Source organism: Impatiens glandulifera, chromosome 7 (genome assembly GCF_907164915.1).
Source record: "Impatiens glandulifera chromosome 7, dImpGla2.1, whole genome shotgun sequence".
NCBI lineage: Eukaryota > Viridiplantae > Streptophyta > Magnoliopsida > Ericales > Balsaminaceae > Impatiens > Impatiens glandulifera.
In genome coordinates this window covers 2,697,559-2,722,437 of record NC_061868.1, presented here as the reverse complement: position 1 = coordinate 2,722,437, position 24,879 = coordinate 2,697,559, and the positions used below count along the sequence as shown (strand labels likewise).

The 24,879-nt window shown below is 32.0% G+C and overlaps 5 protein-coding genes across 5 annotated transcripts; 2 read left to right on the top strand and 3 right to left on the bottom strand.

Moving 5' to 3' along the window:
• The first annotated feature begins 1,396 nt into the window (after nucleotides 1-1,396).
• LOC124910335 (transcription repressor OFP17) lies at nucleotides 1,397-2,194 on the top strand. Its single transcript, XM_047450968.1, has one exon. It carries the CDS (start codon nucleotides 1,409-1,411, stop codon nucleotides 2,063-2,065), a length of 657 nt encoding a protein of 218 aa, XP_047306924.1. The 5' UTR covers nucleotides 1,397-1,408; the 3' UTR covers nucleotides 2,066-2,194.
• Nucleotides 2,195-5,912: 3,718 nt separating this feature from the next.
• Nucleotides 5,913-11,822, bottom strand: LOC124944863 (kinesin-like protein KIN-13B). Its single transcript, XM_047485210.1, has 12 exons — nucleotides 11,318-11,822; nucleotides 11,011-11,241; nucleotides 10,285-10,482; nucleotides 10,056-10,163; nucleotides 9,784-9,861; nucleotides 9,383-9,464; nucleotides 8,273-8,432; nucleotides 7,892-8,194; nucleotides 6,934-7,152; nucleotides 6,505-6,853; nucleotides 6,311-6,376; nucleotides 5,913-6,218 (listed from the first exon to the last, which is right to left on the bottom strand). Exons 1-12 carry the CDS (start codon nucleotides 11,489-11,491, stop codon nucleotides 6,042-6,044), a joined length of 2,145 nt encoding a protein of 714 aa, XP_047341166.1. The 5' UTR covers nucleotides 11,492-11,822; the 3' UTR covers nucleotides 5,913-6,041.
• A 1,349-nt stretch (nucleotides 11,823-13,171) lies between these two features.
• LOC124944864 (protein PERCC1-like) lies at nucleotides 13,172-14,178 on the top strand. Its single transcript, XM_047485211.1, is given in 3 exon segments — nucleotides 13,172-13,502; nucleotides 13,908-13,947; nucleotides 13,950-14,178. Coding segments are annotated over 3 exon segments (213 nt in total). The 5' UTR covers nucleotides 13,172-13,448; the 3' UTR covers nucleotides 14,069-14,178.
• A 41-nt stretch (nucleotides 14,179-14,219) lies between these two features.
• LOC124944862 (protein ALTERED PHOSPHATE STARVATION RESPONSE 1-like) lies at nucleotides 14,220-17,595 on the bottom strand. The gene is made up of 4 exons (XM_047485209.1): nucleotides 16,374-17,595; nucleotides 16,112-16,293; nucleotides 15,254-15,477; nucleotides 14,220-15,170 (listed from the first exon to the last, which is right to left on the bottom strand). The coding sequence occupies exons 1-4, from the start codon at nucleotides 17,362-17,364 to the stop codon at nucleotides 14,375-14,377; spliced, it is 2,193 nt and encodes a 730-aa protein (XP_047341165.1). The 5' UTR covers nucleotides 17,365-17,595; the 3' UTR covers nucleotides 14,220-14,374.
• LOC124944921 (ras-related protein RHN1-like) lies at nucleotides 17,517-21,592 on the bottom strand. The gene is made up of 8 exons (XM_047485269.1): nucleotides 21,356-21,592; nucleotides 20,363-20,440; nucleotides 20,116-20,283; nucleotides 19,899-19,947; nucleotides 19,714-19,790; nucleotides 19,508-19,601; nucleotides 19,321-19,421; nucleotides 17,517-17,627 (listed from the first exon to the last, which is right to left on the bottom strand). The coding sequence occupies exons 1-8, from the start codon at nucleotides 21,392-21,394 to the stop codon at nucleotides 17,517-17,519; spliced, it is 717 nt and encodes a 238-aa protein (XP_047341225.1). The 5' UTR covers nucleotides 21,395-21,592.
• Between the last annotated feature and the right edge of the window lie 3,287 nt (nucleotides 21,593-24,879).

Genomic DNA, 24,879 nt, shown 5'->3' with positions numbered 1-24,879 from the left:
CATTCTCATGATAATGACATTGTGAATAATCTTTAATGTCTTACTTTCATTGTTAAAAGTTTTCCGATTTCTTTTCAACTAGATAGTCCATCAGAAAATTATAGGGATAAAAACTTATCTTCCAAGTCTCGCATTTTTAGTGGTCTCAACCCATGTCTCCCAATAGCCACTAACAATTTCTGACATAACCCATTATATTTCAATCAAATTCTACAAAAGTCTTCATATACTTGCAATAACGTGACAATGTAAAAGTAGATGAGAAGGTGTCTCAACCTCTTTATAACACATACGACTCACAATAATCATGCATTTTTTCATACATTTATCGTCAATGAAAATTCTAACGTGAATAACACTCCAACCAAAAAAGGAGATCTTGGCAGACATCTTAGACTCTCATAAATTTTCTCAACAAAAATCAATCGAGATAACTTTATTGAACAAAGTGTAAAAATGTCCCACATGAATGTTATTCAGATCACATCACCGTATAGAATTCCGAGAAGACGAGTTGAACCCTTATTTCTAACCATGAACAAAAGTCTATCACTAAACATGTTTTTTTCACTGTTCAATCTTCTTCTATACCTAATACGGTTAACAAAACTATTAGACCGAATGTCAAATATATCTTTGACCGATGGATTTCTACCCATAGAAATACAAATATAGTTTAGTATCTTATGACATTTATAAAAGTATAAATAAATTATACAAATAAAATAGGGAATTCTAATAGGAATAAGATTCCAAATAGTATTTAGGATAATGACGATAAATTAAAAGTAATCAAAACATAAATAACTTCTTAAAATAGTTTAGCACGATACGACATAACTTAAAATCTTGAGTTAATTATTAAAAAAAAATTAGGTTACGATTCCAAAATATAGTTACTGATTTAGATAAATTCTTAAAAATATCAGCTCGCATACTCGCTCTAAATTTACAATAATAAAATTTTACAGTTGTATGAGTTTATAAATAATTTTGATTAATATAGGATTTTATACATTTAAAAAAAATTATAAAATAAAAAATGTTATTATATATATTAAATAAATGAATTAATATAATTAATTTTGTGAAAATATAACTTTTTATAATATTATTTATTTATTATTATTTAATTAATTTAAGCTTAATTATATATAATATATATTTATAAATAATAATAATATATAACTAATATTATTTTAAAGATATTTGTTACGATTTTAAATATCTAGATTTTACGAATTTATATTTTAATTTTTTTTAATTTTATCTGTTTCTCGGTTAAGTTAAATCAGACTCATTTTTAATAAATATCAATTAGTAAGGTAATTATTATCTATATCTCTTTAACTATATAAAGAGAGGAAGATAGAACATATTAGAATGGTAAAGAGAAAGAGAGCACAAAATGCAACTTAGAAAAGGTTTATGGAGAAGCAAGACTTTGTTTCTCAAAACTATCAAGGAGATCAAATGTGTTCTTCTTCATCATCATCATCATCATAAAAGAAGCAACAATATTGATCCTCATAAGCCACCTAAACCCCATCAAATCTTCAATCTTTCATGTTGCAAAAACAATCAACATGAAAATGAAATACATCGACAGCCCGCCAGCAACAACAACTCTTACGAGAAGAACAATTCTTTTAAAGAAGCGCCACTCGAAGAAGATATTGATGTAAAGATAACCGAAAAGAAATTAGGTGTCATGAGGCTGGAGATGTCTTTTGGAAGCTGCAGAAGATCAGTTGAGGACTATGATGATACAATCGTGAAGAAGAAGCCGAATGATGATGATGATGATGGTAATGATCGAGGTCGTATGTTGGTTCAGAAGATGAAACAGTTAGAAATGATCGATTTGAATGATGAAGATGGAGTTTTGGATGTTCAACAAGTTATAGGGTATTATTCTTGTTTGAAAAGCCCTGTTTATGTGGAGATGGTGGATAGATTCTTTGTCGATATGTATTCTGAGTTCTTCATACGACGACAACCTTCTATTCGAGGTACTGCAAACAATAATTCGTCGTCTCGGAGACTTGGACCTATCAAGCTATAATTATTATGAATTTATCAAGTTCAATATATGTATACGTTATTCATCATAGTCCTTAATTTGTTATGTACTAGGAGCTGCATGTAATGCTATTATGATTTGTAATAAGTTAAATAATTGATGTTTAATCAAGAACAAAAGGGTTGATCATCTTCTTCTTTTTTTTCTATCCATTTCATATGGATCATGTACATGTGATTGGTTAGGATCCATTCTAATCACAAGTTAGTTAGTGAGTGTCCATTTAAGGAAAATTTGTAAGTGAAAATTATAATTTTTTTGGGATCATTTGTACTTCATAGTTTGTAATTTGCTCTATGAAAGTTTTAAAGATAGTTAATCATTTGTTTCAAATGTTAATTTGATCTTAAAACTCATTAGATAACTTAAATTGTCAAAGTCTTACCTAAAAAAAATCAAATGTATTAATGTATTGAATTTAAGAGAAAGTCATGAATGTATATTTTACACAAATGACAATCTGAAATGTAAGGAATTCGCGAATAACATTGTCTTCTGAAATCGGTTTTTTGAATAAATTAAAATTTTGTTCTAATATTTGGTTACATTCTATCGAGAAATCCATTGATTCTGTATTATTGAATATCTCAGATATTAAGTCTGGTTTTACTCAATTATTTTTTGGATAATAATTGACTGGTTTGTAAGTTAATTTTAAAATAATTATATAAATAAAATATAGTAAAAGATACTAATATAATAATATTTTTTCATTAAATAAAAAGTAAGACCACAAGAATAGTAATAAATAATAATTTTTTAAGTAATTTTTTTTCCTAAATAAATGTAAGAATAAATAAATATTAAGTAAAAAATAATAAAATCTTTTTAATTGAATAAAAACAACTGAATTATTTAATAAATAAAATATTTAACAATAATTCAAAAATAATAAAAAGCTAACTTTTTTTATTTATATAAATTATTTTTTCATATTTAAAACAAAAATAATAATAAAAATAAATAAATATTCATTAGGTTAAATAATATAAATGTTTTCTTCATTTTGATAGATTTTTAAAAAACAAAAAAAATGGATTAATGAAATGATTTCATCATTTCAAAATAAATAAATATATCATTTTAAAATTAAACAGTATTACACAGCAGCAATGTAAAGGATGATGATTTACGGGAAATTGGATGAAATGACCCCCCAAATGAGGCTATTTGCATCCGTGGTAATGTTTAATAATTTTTGATCTGATGATCACTTATTTTTTTTTTGACGATTTTACCTTTTTCGCGTAACGCGAAGGGAGTTCGCGTTTCGCGAAGTGAAACAGTCTTGATATATATACTCAAATTTTTTCATTTCTCTCATTTTCTTTCTCTCTCCTCCTTTCTTTCCTCCGGATTTTGTCGCCGGCGGCGTAAACTCCGGCGACTTCGACTATTATGAATGAAATCTACAAGATAAGAAACCTAATCCCCGAATCTATGTTTGTATAACAGATTTATGTTCTTATTTGTATTTCTTAATGAAACCCTAACCCTAAATATGTTCTTTTTGGTGATATTTGTTCATATTGAATCATATTTGTTCATATTGGGTTATATTTGTTCATATATGTTCATATTTGTTCATATATTGGTTTATTAGTTCATATTGGTTCATCTTATTGATTGTTCTTTTGGCTGTGATGATATTTGCAGATGATATCGTTTCTGCTAGTTACTTAACGAAGCGTTAAGTACTTAGCGAAGCGTTAAGTACTTAACGAAGCGTTAAGTACTTAACGCTTCGTTAAATACTTAACGCTTCGCTAAGTACTTAACGCTTCGTTAAGTACTTAACGAAGCGTTAAGTACTTAACGCTTCGGCACGCGCGCGTAGGAAGACGAAGAGGCGCGCGTATATGCACGCGCCATACCATATATTTTAAAAAATAAAACATTTGGACATTCATTTGTTTCCCTCTTCTATCCTCTCGATTCCTCTCTCTCTACAACCGTCTCACTGAAGAACACATTGACAAGGCCGATCTTCCCGTCCCCCTCGTGTCCTCCCTCTCTATCATTTATTCCCCATAAATCTCAGGTTAGTTTTATTTTGGTTGTTGCATGTCTTTTTTTGGTTATGGGTTTTCATATTTGCATGTTTAGTTTTAGGGTTTTGGCTGTTTCAGTTTATTTGGTTAGGTTTAGCGTTTAATGTTTGTTTCTGGTTATTGATTATTGCATTATATTTGCATGTTTGTTTCTGGTTGTTGGTTATTGTTTCTGGTTTAGGGATTCGCGAAGTACTTAACGCTTCGCTAAGTACTTAACGCTTCGTTAAGTACTTAACGCTTCGCTAAGTACTTAACGCTTCGTTAAGTACTTAACGCTTCGTTAAGTACTTAACGCTTCGTTAAGTACTTAACGCTTCGTTAAGTACTTAACGCTTCGTTAAGTACTTAACGTTTGATGTGGTCTATGTATATGATCTTACATTTTTGTTGTTGTTCCTTTTGTAGATGGCAGAAACCACCGTTCCTGATTTCCCTGGACGGATTTCTTGGAAAAGCGCCCTCTGCCTTAAGAAGATTGTAACGAAGTTTGAGGAAATGGATCTTGTGGAGAAGGTGTACAATACCCAATTCCGATATATAGTCTCTGCCCCAGTGTTGCAGTTCTCAGGAACTATTGTACATCACATGTTGCTTAGGAGGGTAACCTCAACCTCCAAGGAGATTACTTTCAATATCAATGGGCAAGAACTTGTGTTTGGTATGAAAGAGTACGCCTTGGTGACGGGCCTAAACTTCGGAAGGTTTCCTGAGGTGAACGAAGAAGAATGCCGAGGTTGTCCACCTCTGTTGGTAAAATATTTTAAAGGGAAGTCGAGTGTAGTAATGCAAGACTTGGAGACTGCTTTTTTGAGATGTAGAGATAAGGAGATGCCTGGAAGATGGGGCTGGTATGCTTGATTTGCCTGTACCTATTTTCATTTGACCCAAGGAGGGTGGTATTTGCCAAAATCCTCCACATGGTCGAAGACGAGGAAAGTTTCCTCCGATTTCCTTGGGGGAAAGTGACCTTTAGAGCCACCCTCAAGGGTTTGAACAAGAACATGAGACATCTCAGTCACACATATTATAAGAAGAAGAAGAAGAGTACTACTGATCCTTATGCTCCTTTTGCTTATAACATTTATGGGTTTGCACTGGCATTTCAAGTGTGGACATATGAGGTCATCAAAGGTTTTGTTCCTAAATTTGCTAGAAAGAATGAGCTTAATGATCCTCTACGCCCAAGGTTGTTAGTCTATCATTCCAACAGGAAGAACACCTTGATCGAGATAAAGACTGCCCTGGAGACAACGGATCTGACTGAGATGGAAGAGTACTTAGCGAAACGGGAAGTACTTAGCGAAACGGGAAGTACTTAGCGAAACGGGAAGTACTTCGCGAAACGGGAAGTATCATCAGATGAAACCCTAAACAACGCAGTGATTCGAAAATGCATAAATGAACAACAATAAACTTGAAATACATAAACTTACCAATTGTTACAGTGCTTGTGCTCGTCGTGGAGCTCATTGAGTGCCGCCGTTGAACTCCGTCGCCGGCGAGATTAGAGAGAAGGAGGAGAAAAGAGGAAGGGAAGAGAGAGAAGAAGAAGAAAAGAAATGAAAAAAGATGGCCGGATTTTATTATATAGTAAGGGTATTCTGGACTTTTCACAGAGTCTCACTTCGCGAAACGCGAAGTCCCTTCGCGTTACGCGAAAAGGGTAATTTCGTCCAAAAAAAATTAAGTGGTCACCAGATCAATTTCAATTATCTGGTGACCACGGATGCAAATAGCCTTATTTGGGGGGTCATTTCATCCAATTTCCCTGATTTACCACCCTAGTTTGTTACATTATCCTTAAAAAAATATCCCACAAACACAACACAAATCAAATAATTGACTATATCATCATATTTCATATTATACTCTCTACTTACAACCAATATTTGTTTGAAAACCGCCTAGTACCCCGATGAACCCAACACATTATGCTCCTTCAAACGTTTCTGAAAACGAGCCAATCGGTTTTGTAGTTGTAAAACACCAGCAGCTTTCTGCGATAATATAGCGTTTAGTCTTGATATGTAGTCATCCAACTGATTCCCCGGTTTATCTGCTTCCACCAAAAGGTTCATTTCCTGCAACAACAATTGGAACCAAATTATTCGTCTGATTATAGTTAAAATTGTTGTTATACAAATCAGAAAAACGCAATGGCACGAAATCTAACCTCTCTAACTATATCCATCGCTTCCTCCACTTGCTTACGATGGGCATTCACGAGATCCTCCTCCTCCTGATGCAAATTTGTTATGTTTGTTAGAAATCATAATAATCTAGAAAATAATTATCCAAAAATAATATATTGTTTCCAATATGATCGTTGTGACAACTAACTACGAGAAACAAGCATCAAATTCGTACCTTTAATAGAGCATTCAACTCATCCTCCCCATTATCATAACATATCTCCGGGTCAACTCTCTTCACATCTTTCACTTTCGTATTGTTGTTATTGACTTTCCTTGTAATTCTATTATCTTCTATATTTGAAACATTTGATGACTCAACTTTCACGTTCTTCATCCATGATGGTTCTTGAAAATCTTGAGAAGCATTATACACTTCCCTACGATGAACTTGTTCGGACCATGTATCGTCGTAGGATGATCCAGAGGGGTAAACCGACGAAAGAGGTGGAGCGATGATTGATTCCTTAACATTCACTGTTGTCTCTTTCTTGGAATTATTACCTTTTGAAAGGCTCTTCACCCTAAATGATAGAAACATACACACAATGAGAGAAGCTACAATGATTACAAAAAACTTGTCGGGTGGGGTGAAGAAAAGTACCGATCAGCATATCGTAAGGTGTTGAGAGTGTGTTCACAGGAACCGTAATTAGGAGAGATGCAGGAAATCATGACAGTTCTAGAATCTCCTACGAATGAATCCCTGAGGACTTCAGTTAGTTTACTTCCTCTGAAAGGGATATGATTTTGATCATTGTCAAGTGCTCTTATACATTCCTTTAGTGCAAGCAAGCTTTTGTTGATCTCGGCACCTTCCAATCTGCACAATATGTGAGAACATTATAACAACAATTAGTCCCGAGTAATGAAATCATTATTTACCCATTACACACTCTACCAAGTTCATTTCACGAAAGAGAAAAAAGAAGAAGAGTAAACACAAAAGTATTCTACGACTTTTGATTATATAACTAATGAAACTGTTTTGATATGAAACATGCCAAGGGTGGAATCTGAGAGCTTTCGCTTAAGAAACATATACTCTTATTTTGACCTGTTTTGTTATAAAAAGGTGATCTGAAAAATCAACATTTTTTTATGTTTATAATACAAATGTTTGTGAAAAATCATGATTAAAGAAAAATCTTTACACCGAATAAAGTAAAAATTATACTATAATTTAGATCATGATCTAAAATTGTATAGCAATGAAGCAACAAAAAACACAAACTACAATCTGGATCATCCAAAAATTAGTTGATCATTATATACAAAACAAAATCACTTACAGTTTTAAATTTAAGATTTTTCAATGGGATCATTATTGTGACAAAATTTCAGTTTCCAAATAGGCTTATTATATCTTATTCACACAAGATAAAATAAAAAACAGAAAAACATTCATGAGAAATAGGTTTCTAAATTACTTTTACTAAAGGTAAATTTCAGTATCAAAGAGATACTATCCCCATATTCATTTCAGGGGAAATATTTTAGCCATATGCTACAAACAAACACAAGAAAGAAAATTCCAGTGACATATTTTTACGGGTACTGACCTCGTCTGTTTATCATTGTCAGTTGTATCAGCACCACGTTCACTTCCAGCAAGATCTATGAAAGACAGTTTTCCGACCAATCTAGGTGGCTTAGACTCATTTCCTTCAACAGACCTCTTAACTGCAAGCTGAAGTATAGCATGTGATCTTGACGACTCCTCATTTGCACCTGTTGTGCCCGTACTTCTTGTTGCGTTTCCTCTCTCAATGAAATCCTTGATTGTCTCCACATCAGATACTTTGTGCTCTTGCAAACCAACAATGCAAACTTGTTGCTTCCCATCCTCCCTCATGCAAAGCTTTCTGCATAAGGATTTTATATTTCATAAGAAACTTACGACTCAAAAGAGTTACTAAGCAGACATAAAGTTGAAAACTAACTTCCTGTCATTAAGGAGATCATAAAGTTTTCCACCATATATTTCAAAGAAACTGAAAAATAGATGAAAGCCTTGATTCCTGTAAGTATGGTGCATTAGCCTCAGAATATCTCGGGATGCTTTAAGAGGCAAAGGCTTCATGGTAAAGGTTTTTCCACTACCTGATAGCAAGAAGAGAGAATATTTGATAACACAACTAAATAATTAAGTTTTTTATTTAAATTAAGTTATAAATTATTTAATTATTTAGATTTATCTCAAATTAAGCTATAAACTATCACTTGATTTGGTAATTTAGTAAGAACATCCAAAACACAACTTTAACCATATAAATTAATTTACTTACGTCGGATAAAATAATATTTAATTACTTTTCCGACATTAGTTTCACATTTAATCAAATCAACTTACATATCAAATAAGAGAAATGACCGAGAGCGAGAAAATAAGGACAAGAAAATGTAGGGAAATGATGTGTCATCCCTTGAGTGAATAGAAAATTTAATAGGAGAGAGACTTTTCAGATTTTCAATCCACTCAAGGGATGACACATCATTTCCCTACATTTTCCTGTAATTATTTTCCCGCTCTCTATCATTTCTCATCAAATAATTACCTAAAATTTAAATATTTTCATCTAGTTTATTCAACAATTATTTTTAACATATTTAACTCATTCAATACTTAAATTAGTACTCAACAATTATTTTTCAGTTTTTATCAAAATCACGAGATTGATTTAAGAAAAACCAAGAGAAAAAGAAAAACGGATATGGTGACAAGTGACAACTCTAGTCATACTTATAAACATTGATTTATGGAAGGAGTTCATTTTGGCCATGATACTATGATCGAGTCAAGATATATTCAGTACCCGTTTCCCTAAAATCCTATTATTAGATGAATTGAAATAGTAGATCAAAACATTATGTAGATGGTATAATAACTGCATAAACAAGTTCCTTTTGCTCCCCTCTGAGAGAAGATACACAGATCCAATGAAACAAATGGTAGTTTGAAAGAGACCACGTAAATAAAATATTTTCAAATAAAAGGGAGAAAACAGAGACACAAGGGAATTGTTGCGAGATTGTTTAAAATGGAAGCATACCTGTTTGACCATAAGCAAAACAAGTTGCTTTTGTTCGCTGAAAAATTATAGGAACTATGGGCTCCACAGTTTCACGATAAACCTGGTGAGAATAAATGAAATGTTAAGAATTCTCTACAATGAAGATCAAAGTAATAATGACTATTACCAAACACAACTTAAGAATGGTCGAGAACATTTGACTACTGCCTTGGGATCTCTCAAAGGACTAAAGAAATGTTCTTTCATGTTTTGGACTGTTTCGGTAAGTTGTGTTTGGCAATAGCCTTTTGTCGTTTGAGCAATGAAATTAAATTTGTTGAAAAAAAAAAAAATCTGACAAAGTTAATTTAAGTAGGAAAAAAGAACAAAGTAATAATGATTTGATTGTCATTCTAGTTTTTGTTTTATCCAGCACTTACTTCATCATTTGAAACTTCTTCATTCAGCACAGCATCATAAACAAATTCATGTTTTTCCATATATTCTGTCAGGTCAACCTGAAACACAAGGCCTTTTCAACTCAGCAGCTCCAGACAATTGTTCGTGGAAATTTTCACACACCATTATAGAAGCAATTGAAAACATAAACAATAAATTGAAGTATAAAGAGCAATGCAAGCATAAAAATCTTTGAACCAATTGATGCCACATGGTTTATGTAGTCAAATAGTTGATGACAGTGTACACCAACCTTGAGCTTAGTCTCGTGAACTGTCAAAGAATTGGAACGTGACTCTATGGTTACAATATCCTCCTCATTCTTAGCTAGCTCCTTCTTGTTTAAGGGTCTTTTTCGCACCTGCAATAGCAATTAGACTAATGTTACATTTGTTTAGCCATAACTGAAAGTGGGTTACAATTCAATCCCTATATTTAGAAGAGTGATTAGAATGGAATTGAAATTTTGGTGACAAACATACCACAACTTTAATTTTGGCAACATTACTTCCTTTATCTTTATCTACAGCAAAGCTTTTATAAACAATGTTCTCTGGTGCAGCACGAGCCCTCATTGACGGTTTGCTGTTATTAACCATATATGATTCAGCATCATCAAAGCTTTGTCCCCGTACAGAGCGATACAGAGAGGGGACATCATAAAGGCCCAATGAAGGCATCTGCAGACAAGCAAAATAAACAATATCATAAGATCAAAAGGTTAATGTGTGTGAATAACTGAACTGCTTACTAATTCTGAGAGTTTGGGATGAATGACTGTTCTAAGACTTTTAAAACATTATGATAAACATGATTAAAACTTCTACTAAACCTACAAAGGTGGGTGACTGTCATTTTCTCAGTAAGAGTTTGGGATGGGATGAATGACCATTCTATGAACTTTAAAACATTGTGATAAACATGATTAAAACTTCTACTAAAACCTACAAAGATGGGTGGCTGTCATTTTCTCAGTAATTCTGAGAGTTGTGATAAACATGATTACAACTTCTACTAAACCTACAAAGATGCGTGGGTGTCATTTTCAAAGCAAGTCAAATATGGACAAAAATCATCAAATTCAATAACGATCAAACTAAAACAAGCGTAATTCATTCAAAAACTGATTGAGTTTCACATGTTGAGATTTTTGAAGCAAAATACAGATAGGTAATCAAAATCTATGTTTTGGAATACAGAGGCCAGACCTCAGGAAGCAGCTCGGTATCAAATGAATGTAGATCTAGTAATCCTGGACTAAATTCATTCGGAGATTCTGGATCATCCCCGTTCTTTCTCTGACTCGATAGTCCCGAATTTCTAGGAGGTGTGGAAGGCGGTTCCTGAAAAAGATCACTCCCTCCGCTGTAAGTCCTCTGCGGATTCCTGTAAATTCTCGAACTGCCACTGCCACTGCCAGCGCCATAGTAACCGAAGTCCTAAAAAATCGAGAGTTCAATCATTTCTGATGCAATATGATTAGATGGATGATGATGTTTGGTTAGAGATTGGAACCTGAAGTGAACCAATAGTAGGAGAATTCGAAGACTGAAGATGTTGAAGTCCCGCCGATTGAAGCCATCTGTCGTTGGAAGAGTCTAAGAAGTTTTCAGAGTATTGTCGCTGATGATGCGCCGTAGATGATCCAGATCTCTGGTGGTTTGATTGATGTCTTCCCATTGTGTTCATCTCTCAACAAAACTCGGATGCTTTACAAATTATAGATCCTTGAAATGTGACGGTTTGTTTGTCTCTTGAATTAGTTACAAAAAGGCTTGAATCGACGTATATCTCCTTCGTCTTCTTCTTCTTCTCTACCAGTCCAAAATCAGTACAATCTGGCTAGAACTGTTCCTTTGATCATCAGTGACAATGAAGAAAAGGTTGAAAATTGTACGTCGTGTGGGATTCGTTCGTATCTGAAGAAAGGATTGGAGAGAGAAAGGTTTTGAATTCTATGAAGAAGAATCAAGACAAGAAGATTGAATGAGTGTTCAAATATGGGCTAGTGCAGTTACATTTAAGATCATTGGATCTTCAACAATGGTAGGTTTTAATTCCCCAATTGGGATCCATAATTCAATAATGAAGATCAAATGGGTTCAAGTAATGGACCACTAGGGTTCTGTTTGGTTTTTTTAGTTGCTATTTAATTTGGTTTTAAATACTTCTTTGTACAAAATTTTATTTGAAATTATTCATTGTATATTTATTTTTGTTTGAAATATTTAAGTTATTTTGAAATGTACAAAATGAAAAACATAAATTAAAGTATGAATAATTCTTAATGTATGCTCAAAAATTGAATACTCTTATAACTAATTTAAATCAAAATTGACAACTTACTCATTTTTGTATTGTCGAGGGTAGTGATTAATATCTGAAACTTTTTTTATGGAGTATCACTTAGATTCATTGGGTGATACCCAAAACCTCCATGATTGAGTTATCATCCCAATTTTTTTTGGTGCACTATCTAATTTAAGAGAAATCGTTAAATTTATAATGATTATAATCGTCTAATGCGTATCATTCATAATGTTATATTATTATGATGTTTATGATATTCAGAAAGCCGGTAGAGTCTGTCGGAGAGTGAATCATTCTATTCAAGAACTTACGAGTTCGATAACCTATTAAGAAAAAAAAATTATTCTTTAATTTATATTTTTTATTATTTTTTTTTGTCATGTTTTTATTGTTTTCCTCAAACATTTTCATTATTTTTAATATATATAATTTATTTTAAAAATAAAAATAAAATAAATTATATTTATTTGACTCCCAAATTGTAATGTTAATGTCTTTTCCAGTTAATGATTCAAATATTTTATATATTTATTATATTTTAATTATATAATTATTAGACATGTTTTTTTTATTTAACATTTAGTGATAATTTTAAGACGAATGAATAACAAAATTATTGTCTAATTTTTCAGTTATAATCTTATATCAATAATAAATTACAATTTAATATTATCATTCATATTTTAAGTTTAAACGAATGCACCGCATAGAAACTCCGTCCCCGATTAGCGGGGATGATTTATATTTAAAATTGCCTAGACCAACGATCGGAAATGGGATGAGGATGCTACTCCCTAAACCGTCACATTGTCATTCCTAGGGTATATCATATGCGTTATCAAAAGACGAATTAAAACGTACGCGGTAGAATTTAAATAGTTTTAAACATTTGGGGTATAAATTTAAATAGAATGAATAAGTAATGATCAATTTTAAACATAACAAATGCATAAAGACCAATTTAAAATGTACAATAATTTTACATTTTGTAAATCATTATTTGTTTCTTGAATAAATTTAAATTGTTTAGAAAATATTGATAGGAGTTATATCCGGCTCGAGTGACGTCTATCCGGTTCAGGTAAGGCGGTTTGCGTCCGCCCATAAGAAGAAGATTTGGTGGAGAGGAAACACGTTAGAAAGAAGCGACTGTGAATTATGCCATGGCTTTCTTCTCCGTCTCACTTTTCCCCCTTCTTCGTCGTCGGCGGCGGCGCAGCTTCCTTTCTCCTCGCCGTCAATAGTGAATTATTCCTTGCCTTGCCAAATCAGAATAAAACCGTTTCAACAATTAACGTTCTTCACAAATCGCCGACGGAAGTCTCAGATTGTTCGCATGGCTCCAGATGAGGAGAAGATGACTCGTCGTTCTCCTCTCGATTTCCCCATCGTAAGAATCATCTTTTTCAAATCAAACTAGTAGAGATTCTATACTGAATGCAATGCAATGCAATGAAATTATGATTCAGTTTTAGATTGTTATCTACCTCAATTGTTCTTTGCTAACTGCAAAAACCTATAAACTATGGAGGAGGAATGCCTCTTTAGACTTAGGGTTTCAATTTTTATTTATTTTTAATCGTGGTTCAACCAATTTAGCTCAAACCATGAACCTCAACCAATTTAATCGGGACGAGCTCGAACCATGAACCTCTTGACCTCTTTAATGCTCGGGATATTGACTATTTTCGCACTTATTGGACTTACTAATGGCTAGAGATATTGCATATTTTTGCACTTATTGGACTTACTAATGGTAAATGTTTTGGTTTATGACAAAAAAAACAAAATGCAGGAATGGAATAGACCAAAACCTGGTAGAAGGCCAGATATATTCCACCATTACCACTACCACTTCCAACTGATCCACCCGAAGAAGACGAGGAAGATGAAGAAAAGAAACAAGAGCAAGAAGAAGATCCCGAACAAGAGGAAACAGATAAACCGAACCAGTAACACCATACTCCCAATAATCCAATTGATGTTTTGTATTATTAGTACTAGAGAATTTCCCCCACAACTTTATGGGTTTATTCTTCAAATTAATCATAGAATCTTAGACCTAAGCCTATTTTCAATGATGCAAATGACAATAATATAATTGAAATCACTAAAACCATAATACCTGGATTTCTCAAAAATCAACAAATCATAAAGATGTCATATTAAATAAATACAACAAGTTTTTTTGTTTTTTTTTCTTCTCAACCATACATGCACAATAATACACTATCATACATATATGACAATCTCACAACAAACTCAAGTTCTAGCATTATTACCTTGTCTTTCAGTGAAAAACTTGAGCCTCGAGAACATCTCTGAACACGCGTTTGAGAATTCAGACAAAACCCTAAAGAGCTCCGGAAGAGCTGTCTTCAAACTCGTCAAAGATTTCTCCCTAACCTGAACACATTGCTGCCTATAACTCTCCTCCTCCACCTCCAACCTCTTTTGAACCGTCTCCACCGCCAACTTCTTCTCATCCACCAACTCCTTCTCCGCTGCCGCCCTCTCAACCTCATCCTCTTCTGGCGGAACCCTACGTTGTACGTACTTTCTATACCAATCCTCAAACTGCCTTGTTTTACGGTTAATCTCCTTAATTGTCTCGTCACATCTCGCCCTTAGTTTCAACTCATCTTCCTGACTATGCACGATCGTCTGTATAACTGCTGCAAAGTTGGCTATGGAAGTTCTCGCCAGCTCGTCGGGAAGCTTCCCGAGGAAATCGTTCCAGTTTTGTAGAAGGTCGTGGATTGGCGGGTTTTGGGGTCGGGAAGGTGACGAGACTTTCTCCTTGAGGTTGTTATCGATGGGTATGAGATTCGGTTTTAGCCAGCTGTTAAGGGATTTTACATAGTCTTTTTGGTGTTTGATTAGCTTCTCGAACTGAAGTTGCCATTCTTGTATTACGACGTGGAGTTGGATAGTTCGCTCGTGGTGGTGGGCGCTCGTTTCTTTTAGGGATTGTGACATGTCAACGAACTTGAGGGCTGATGCGATATTGTGTTGCTCGGTGTGGTATGTGTACATAGTCTGCCACATTGTAGCCATACTGCAGCAGTTTTTTTTTTCCGAATAAGACTACTTTAGGAAGCAAAGACAAAAAGAGACTAGATAAAGGGAAACAGTTAGTACCCGTCGACAAGTTGAACGAGTTTGGGATATAACTGGTGATCACGTAAGCGGTTTATTTCAGAAACTGTGGAATCCATGGATTGCATATCGACTATATATCTTGTGTGAAGATGGCTGACAGCTGCTTTAGTCCTCTCTAATGTGTCTATACTAGCATTGTGTTTCTTTAGTTTATTAAGCGAAGCAACCTTCTTTTGATAGTCGAGCTTCATCTGCTCTCCTGCCTTTTTTTACACCCCCAATCAATATGAAAATGTCAGACTTTGCTTAACAAGAAAAAAATTCTGAGTTCTTAAATCAAAATGACAGCGAGAAGTAAATTGAGCCATTTTTAGAAGCTGGGAAAACAAAATGCAAACTTTTGATGCAAGTTCATAAATCAAAATCACTTTCCCAATAAGAATTCCTACCATTTTTGGGGGGAGACAAGCTCATTTTGTTTCTTAAATCATTTTATGCAATTGTTGTGACTCCTTAATCCCGATTCCCAACCCTTTGTTGAGATATTGTTCTCTTTATGAAGTGTAAAGCAAGAACTTAACAAAGTTAACCAGGAAATGAGCACCGAGTATTAGAAAGAAGTTCATGTTGTTCAATGGACTTGCATTAAAGGCTCACTTAGCTTCCTGAACTTTAAAAAGTGACTGACTTTATATCTCACCGTCTTAAGTTCTTACTATGCACTTTATAAAGCAAGCCCCATGAAATTTCAGGAAACAAAACAAGCCTTTGATGCAAGTTTATGAAGCAAAACAAGTTTGATTCATGTTATTTGAGAATATACACAATATGAAAACTCTGCACACAATTGAATAATGAATATCAATAATGGAAGATGAAGAATGTGATATGTAGTACCTTCACTTCATCGTAAAGTTTTTTCTCCCAAGCTAACATCTTATCCAATACAGTTGCATGAGTTTCAAGTTCTTCTGATTCTATGTCATCATCTTTACCATCATCAGCATTATTTGGCAATCCTTTGAAAGATTTATTCCAAGTGATTACACGCATAACCCGTGCAGAGTGATCAATATGTCCTGCAAGTAACAAACAGTGCATTAGCAAACAAGTTGTAATGACTTGGGGCTTAAAGTGTGGATGATGGAGCTTTGAATACCTTGATTACCCGCGAAATTAGAATGGAAGTGCAATCGATTTGCTTCAAGCATCTTAGAAACATCACTAGCACTTTGTGATGCCTTGAGAAATAAATCATCTAAGTCACTGAATATCTTAATCAAATTAAAAGAGACCTTTCCACCTCTTCTGTTATCGGAAGAAGGAACTGGTTGCTTCACTTTCTTGGCAGGCTTCGCCGCTGCTGGAGGCGGCGGCTGTGGTGGAAGCTCATTAGTTTTCTCAGACGGTTCGGGCTCCTGATTCATCATGTTTCTTCTTCCTCCTCCAGTTTTGCTCTTGTCTTCCACAAGTTCCGCCTTCTTCCTTTCTTCATACATTTTCCTTTCCATGTCCGCCCTTTGCATCCTTGCCTCGTCGAGATCAGCCAAATTAGCCCCAGGCACATTCTCCATGGGAGGAAAGAAGAAGTCCCACTCTTCCTCCGGTGGTAGTGAAGACCGATTATCTTGTGGCGGAGTTCTAGGTAGTGGCGGCGGCGGTAAACCCTCGCTATCAGTTCCTCTACCGAATGATTCTTTCTTTCTATTAGAAGTTCTTCTCTTCAAGTCATGATTCTCGTTTTCCATCTCCTCTTCTTCATCCTCATCCTCCTCCTCTTCTTCTTCCTCCTCGATTATCGGATCCGTGTGCTTCAGATCAGGTTTATGTGAGAAATTTTCAGGCATACTAGCAGCACGTTGAAGAGGAAAATCAGGGAGTGGAGGAGGAGCAAGTATAGACTCAAACGGCGGCTGAGGAGCAGGAGGTAAGACAGGGTCAATGAGCGTTGGTGCGAATTGCGGTTGCTGAGCCTCACCTTGTGAATAATCGCTGAGCGCGGCTCCAGCGTTCTTAAGTGCGAAGGTGTAACCGGCATGAGCGGCGGCGAAAGCGTTCCGAGCGGCGACTGCATCTTTCATAAATAACTTCCGTTCCTTACATCGAGTTACTGTTTCTTCGTTATCGATCTTCGATTGAGTACATCCCATTCTTGTACCTCAACTCAACTGCAGACGAATCACAGCAATGGCGGTTTTAACGAAGATCTTCTCAAGTACGTACGGTGGATGAATTCACAGAAAAAACGCAGAGAATCAAGATCGGATCGTATGCTTACGAGTTCAGTGATGAGAAAAGATATCTATTGCCATATTCGTTCTTCTTCATCATCATCATCATCATCATCTTCATCTTGAAGAAGTGAGAGATAAGCCAAATAAGCTTTTTGACCTTTACAGAGAGGCAAAAGAACCTAACGATTCTCAAAATCATATTTAATTACACCACTTTTGGGCTTAATATACAACTTAATTTATTCAGCTTAACTTATTATTCTTCTTATTATTAAGAAAAATAAATTTATAAGATTATTCAAATTATTCTTAAATGTCATTAGTATATGAAATTAGGATGCTTAACAAATAAGCTAAACCAAACTAATCAAATTAGAAATTACTAGATTAGTTTTTTTTTATTCCATTTTACTTTAGTTTTATTTATTTATTAAAGTTTATTCTATGAACAAAGTAAACATATTATATTGTTAGGTTAACCAATGTTCTTTTTACTTTAATTAAGTAAAATTTCATATTATTTTAAATTTAAGAAAAATAATAATTCTAAATGCAAATATGAAATTATGGTGGAACGCATTTACTATTCTCGTCACGTGCTATTTAAAAATGACAATTTAAAACCGTCCCGAAAAAACCGAATGGTCCCATTTGAGACGTTTTTTCCCCAAATCGAAAGGGGATGTGCGGAGATGGTATTTGTATTTCTCATCTCGACCCGTCCCGATCTCACCCCGATTATGCCCCGAACACTATAAAACATAATTAAATATATTTATTTATTCACTATATTTTTTTAAGAATTATAAATTTATTTCTTTATAATAATATAAAATTTCAATATATTACCATATATTATATTAAAAAATTTGTTTATATAATATTATTTTTTAATTTTTTTATTTTTTAAAAAACATTTTACTAATGGTGTCATGCGGGGATTCATCGAAATCTAACAAAGCCGAACAGGACGGAGATGGTATTATGAAAAAAAGGGCGAGTATGATAAATACATTTCTCGTCAACCGCCTCATTATCATCCCTAATTCTCTTTTGGAGATTTCTTTTTACTACATTCCGTCAAACCGGATAAAATTGAATAAAAGATTGGGAGATAATTTTTTTATATTGAAAATCGAGAATTATAATGGTCATCGTTGAAGTTATACTTAATCAAATTTAATATTTTATTTTATGAATTAAGTGTTCTAATAATTAAAATAATAATGATTTGATAAAAAAATTTCTTTGTACAAAATTTAAAAACCACTTAAAGCTTAAATTTGATTTTGGATTATTTTGAATTTATTTTAAGTTTTTTTTTAAAAAATTATCCCACATCACTATATTATAATTTAAATTTTAAATAAATAAAAATATATTTTAATGATTTATTTATCTTAACAAATCTCAAAATAACTCAATCTTCTTATCCAACAAATTTATTTTAATAAAACCCAACTAAATCCTAAAAAAACCAAGATTAAACAAGCTCTTGGTCTATAATTTACACACTAGTTGCACTGGCACATAATATAATAATAAACCAAAAAAATAATAAATTGTTTTCATACACCCCAAGTCAATTGTCAAGGTCTATGTGACAATTGACATGAATAAAAAAAGACCTTAAGAAACCCCAGCAGAATTACTAAGAAAAAAATCAGCTCAACATCAAACAAGAATGAAAATACATCATTGCTTTAAATTGTAACATATGATTTATATTTTTGAATGATGATGTAAATTTAAGAAAATAATTCTAATTAATTGGTGTATATATTTACATTTTAAACAAAGTCTTACCAATCAAAAAACAAAAGTTGAGTTCTTAGACGGTAGACATAATATAGTAAAGCGATTCAATCATACTACAGAACAACAAAATAACGTTGTTTTCTTTTGCGGTTCCTTGTGCAGTTTCATTAGTCCAATCGGCTCGGGTGAAGCAGTAGTCTTTCCCAATCTCTTAGCTGCCAGAAAAACAAAATTCAAGATGAGAGTTACAGATTCAAAGGAAAAATAGGAACTAAGAGCATTATCGATCATCAACACTCACCAACTTCGTAGAAAAGCTCGTTGATGTTCAGAGAAGTTCTAGCTGATGTTTCGATGAACAACATTTCATTCTCTTGGGAGAATTCATCACCTTCCTGCAAACACGAATACCCGAAAAAAGATGAACCAAAAAACAAATGAAACAAAAGAATAAACTGGTTTAAAAAAAAAAAAAAAGGTAATTTTTTCTCTATAGCGGATTTATACCTCAAACTCTACCTCTCTTCTATGTGGTTCAAGGTCCGACTTGTTTCCCACCAATGCCATCACCAAATTGGTGTTTCCTTGCACGACAAAATCCAATAAAAAAGGGGCAAATTCATTTCTGTGTGGTAATAAAAGCCATATAATAATAAAAATGAAATTTTGATCATCTTTTAGCATCTTCCCACCTTGTCTTTTCAATTCTTGGACCCATTTTTTGGCTCGTTCAAACGTGTCCTGTAAGAAAAACGAGACCAAAAGTTAACCATAGGAATAGTGTCTATAATAAAATGAGATACACCAAGATGCCACAAAATGGACATTTTCCAAAACCAACAAATTTTAATGTAGCTCAATCCTTAAAAGAAAACCATATTGAGTTCTTCGTTCAATAGATAAATATACCGCGCTTGAGATGTCATACACAACTACAGCAGCCGATGCACCACGATAGTACATGGGAACCAAGCTGTGGTAACGCTCTTGCCCAGCCGTGTCCCATATATCAAACTTCACTGTTACTTCAGGTAATGACAGTATCTGAGTGAAGAAGGCAGCTCCTATAGTTGGCTCCTGCATGAAGTTGAGAAAAAAAAAACATGAATCTTGCTGACCAAGAAGAAGAATTTGAGAGATTGATTGAAAACTTAACCTGATGATCAAAAAATTGACCCTTAACAAATCTTAGGACCATACTAGTCTTCCCAGTTCCCATATCCCCAAGAAGCACCTATATATATATGGTATAGTTTCAAAAAAAGCTAGTCAGTTGAAATGATTCAAGAACAGTTTAATTATAGAATCAGCAATAATCAAAGATATGAGGCCATTAAAGAAGCTAACTAAGTCAAATACTAATAATAAAGCAGGAGATTTGCTATCGGATCTGAAACCACATGATAATGAAAAATCATCAAATGAAGTAGAAAAAATTACACCATAATTTAAATCATATTCTAAAACATAATTTGTATATTACACTATAATCTTTCATTATCAAAGAATCTCCTACTCTTCTAGTTCCATAAACAAACAGATGATAATAAGGATATTATGTCAACTCCTATTGAGAACCAACATCTCACAAATAGAATATAGAAGAAGACTAGTGAACTAACATGTAGAAGATTATACCATATATAAAGGAAAATACCCTATATGTTAGAGTTTTGGTGACCCGAATGAGTTTTAGAGTGGACCCAATATACGAAAAAAGAAAAACATCGTTTTTAGACAGCATAGCGAAAGTTTCCTACTTTGTTTATAGTTTTCTTTTCTTTTGTGTTATGTTATACTAATACTATGAATAAATAGTGAAATGTCTGTCTTTCATCAACCCTTTTCTAGGTCACTCATCCCCTTATCTGATTTCTCATACTTTCTTCAAGTGTAAACCCTAATTCTTAGCATCAATATTACTAGTTCCCCTCTAATACAATCAACCTAAAGCACTCAAAACCCATAAAGGAATACCCAATTAAGGTCGAGCAAACTTCATAATAAATCCCAAAATTCTTTAACATATAGACAGTGAAGAAACAAATGAGACATGTTTATGAGATTCACTACATGGATATAATGGAAATCCTTATTAAACATATGGGTTTTGCAGATAGAAAGTGGAAACTGGTTAAAACATACCCACCAGTTTGGATTGTATGATTCTGTTGCCGTTGCTTGCCATTTCTCTTCCGATCAATTGAGGCAGGGAAAGAGAAATGAATTTGAAATGAGTAAAACAAAGTAAGGTTACATCTGAGAATGGTAGGTTTGATGTAGTTAATGAGTGAACTGATGGGTTTGACTAGTAGGTAAAATCTGAGAGAGGAAAAAGAATTGATATTGATTCATGAGCAGATTGAAGTTGTTCATATTTCTTTACAAAGATGATTACTTTTTCAGCCATTCCTAACCATTACAAGAAGAATTTTCAATTTTAAAATCTCAAAATCCAAAAATATTGAAAATTGGGTTCATCTTTTGAAGAAGCTATATGCAATTACAAAACTTAAATTAGAGACTTATTTAAGGAAATAAAACTAAACATTTCTTTACATAAATATACAATACATTTATGATAAATTTTTTATTTTTTTTTTGAAAAATGATATTTTTATTATACTTATTTTATAAAATTATCAAAATAAAAAAATGGGTGATTTTGTTTGCATTTGATAAGTGAAATAAATAAAATGAAAAGTATATAAATTAATTTTTTTTATTTGTATATCGGATCATGTCTGAACTTTTTTAAATAATAATTTTTTTCAAATGTTTTTTTCCCCTAATTTGTGTCAAATAAAAAAATATAATATACCAAATAATATTTATTATTATAAATTTATAGTTAGGACGGTTGACTGATGCGATAAGACACGCTCCATCACCCTATTATCTGATCAGGATATGTCGGGCCTAAATATCAATTTATTAACGTGACATAAATATATTAAGAATGATAATCACACTAAATTCATAAGTATTCACCGTAAAAAAATGTTAAATTACAGTAAATGTGATCATTCATTTCATAAATTTATTTAAATTGTGTAAGGGTTGTGGTAAAAGTAGTGTGCATACTTAATTGTGTATGTTTATATAGGAGTTGAAAAGATGTGACTCTTAGAAATTGTATAAACATGGAAGAGAATAATAAACTGTAATGTGACTAACAAAATGGGTAAATATGTGATAATATAGAAAGAAAAAAAACATATTATATTTATTTACTTATTTTAATTTTCAAGAAACTTAGTTTTTTTTTTTTCAATTTTTGGGACATCATTTAAAATCAGTTTGGGTGTGTAATGAAAAAGAATTGACCTAAGTTTTCTTTAAATATTATTTTTATTTTCTTTTTGTTGAAATGGAACAAATAATTTAATCTAAGATTTTTTAAAACTTTGTAAACATTTAGGATCAAACCAATGAACACAATATGCAATACACATGAAATTATTAAATTAAAATATAAAAAAACTGATATTTAATCATAATTATTTGTTAAAATTGTCAAAATGAAAATAGTAGTAGGTTATTTTGTTTACATTTGATAAGTGTAAATAAAATTTTGGAAATATATATAAAAATATTTGTATTTTGTCAAATATACAGATCATGTCATAGAATTTTTTTTAGATAATATTTTTTTCTCTAAAAAAAATGTAAGATACAATTTTTTATTTTATTATAATTATTACTTTTTAATATTTTAATCCTATTTATAAATATAATAAGACTTACCATGCTTGACAGGAGCAAGTAACCACTTTATGTGCGGATGTTCTTCCCTTCCTTAAATACACAACTAACAGACATGAAACATTATATAATTATATGAAAAAATAATAAAAATCAACTATTAATAAAAAAAAATGCTAATAATCATTATCAAAATTAAGGTATCACTTTGATTTATAAGTCTCAAAAAATTTAGTTAAAGATGGTGAACTGAAACCAGGACGAGGGGCACGACTCATTACTCGACTAGACGGGCCAATGAGCGTGTTGTGATTAAATATTAATTTATTGAGCATGACATAACCACAAGTGCAAAGAATGATATTTTGCACTACATTCATAGGTTATGGCCGACACGATACCTAGGTCTAGTCATAATTTGGATAGACTTTAATGAATCATATCAAAAGATTAATAATGAATAATGTTAATTTGCAATAAATTTTGTGGTTTATTGTGTAAAACTATTTGAAAATTTCAAAGTTGGCAGTAAAAATAATGTGAATTAGTTAAGCATGATAATGTTTAATTGTTTATGTATTTATAAGAGTTGAAAAATTTTGTCTTTTATAAATTGTGTAAATATGGAAGAGGAAAAGAAACTGTAGTGTTAAATAAGATATGAAGAATATGTAGGAGGAATGTAGGAATGGGTGCAAATGGAGAAGGATGATAATAGAGAAAAACATATTATATTTATTTACTTATTTATATAATTAAAATTTATAACAAATCTAAAAATTATCAAATATTTATAAAAAGATATTGTGTTTTAGTGGGTAAATAAAATTTTGATAAATTTTTTATTATAAGTTAAAAGTAGTGTGTATGATTAATTGTGTATGTATATAGATGTGTTGAAAATATGTGACTATTAGAAATTGTATAAATATGGAAGAAAAGAATAAGCTGTAATTTGACTACTAGAAATGGGTAAATGTGTAAGATTGGAAGAATGAGAAATGGTGTAATTATACTATAAAGAGGAAAAAATGATAATAAAGAAAAAAAAATATTATATTTGTTTAGTTATTTTAATTTTCAAGACACTTAATATTTTTTAATGTTTTGAGACATTATTTAAATTCAGTTTTAGTGTGTAATGAAAAATAATTTGACCTAAGTTTTCTTTAAATATTATTTTTATTTTCTTTGAAAACAAAGTCATGGCTTGAATGGCACCGGTACCGTACACACAAAGTCAGGTTATATTGGATAATTTGTAGCAACTAAACATTTTATTGTATATTTATTTTATTATATATAAGCCTTTATTTTTAAAATAGTAAAACTTATTTTTAAGGTATAAAACTTATTATTTCTTTACATATACATATGCAATACAACATCTATAAGAATATATTAAACTTGTTTAAAAATTGATAATTTAATCATAATTATTTGTTAAAATGAAAATATTTGGTGATTTTGTTTGAATTTTATAAGTGAAAATAATTTGGTTTTAAAAATATATAAAAATATTTTTATTTTTTCAAATTTGCAGATTGTCATAGATTTTTTATATAATATTTGTTGAAAACAAAGGTAAGAGAGAATTATTTTTTGTTATAATTATTATTTTTTAATATTTTATTAGATTCTTAAATATAATAAAAGAATTAATATGTGAACAGAATAACGACCACCTTATAATCAGACGCTCGTCCATTCCTCAAATGTAATTAACAGACATGAATAATTATATAAAAATAATAATAATAATAAAAGTATAGAAAATAAATACTAATGAATGGCATGACATAACCACAAGGATATTTTAATTTAGTCATAATTCAAATAAATATTATTGAATCGTAATAAGAGAAGAATGTTAAATTGCGGTAAATGTTGTGATTTATTTTGTAAAATTATTTGAAAACTTTAATAGACAAATATTGAATGTGTGTTAGAAATGGTGAAAATATGGAA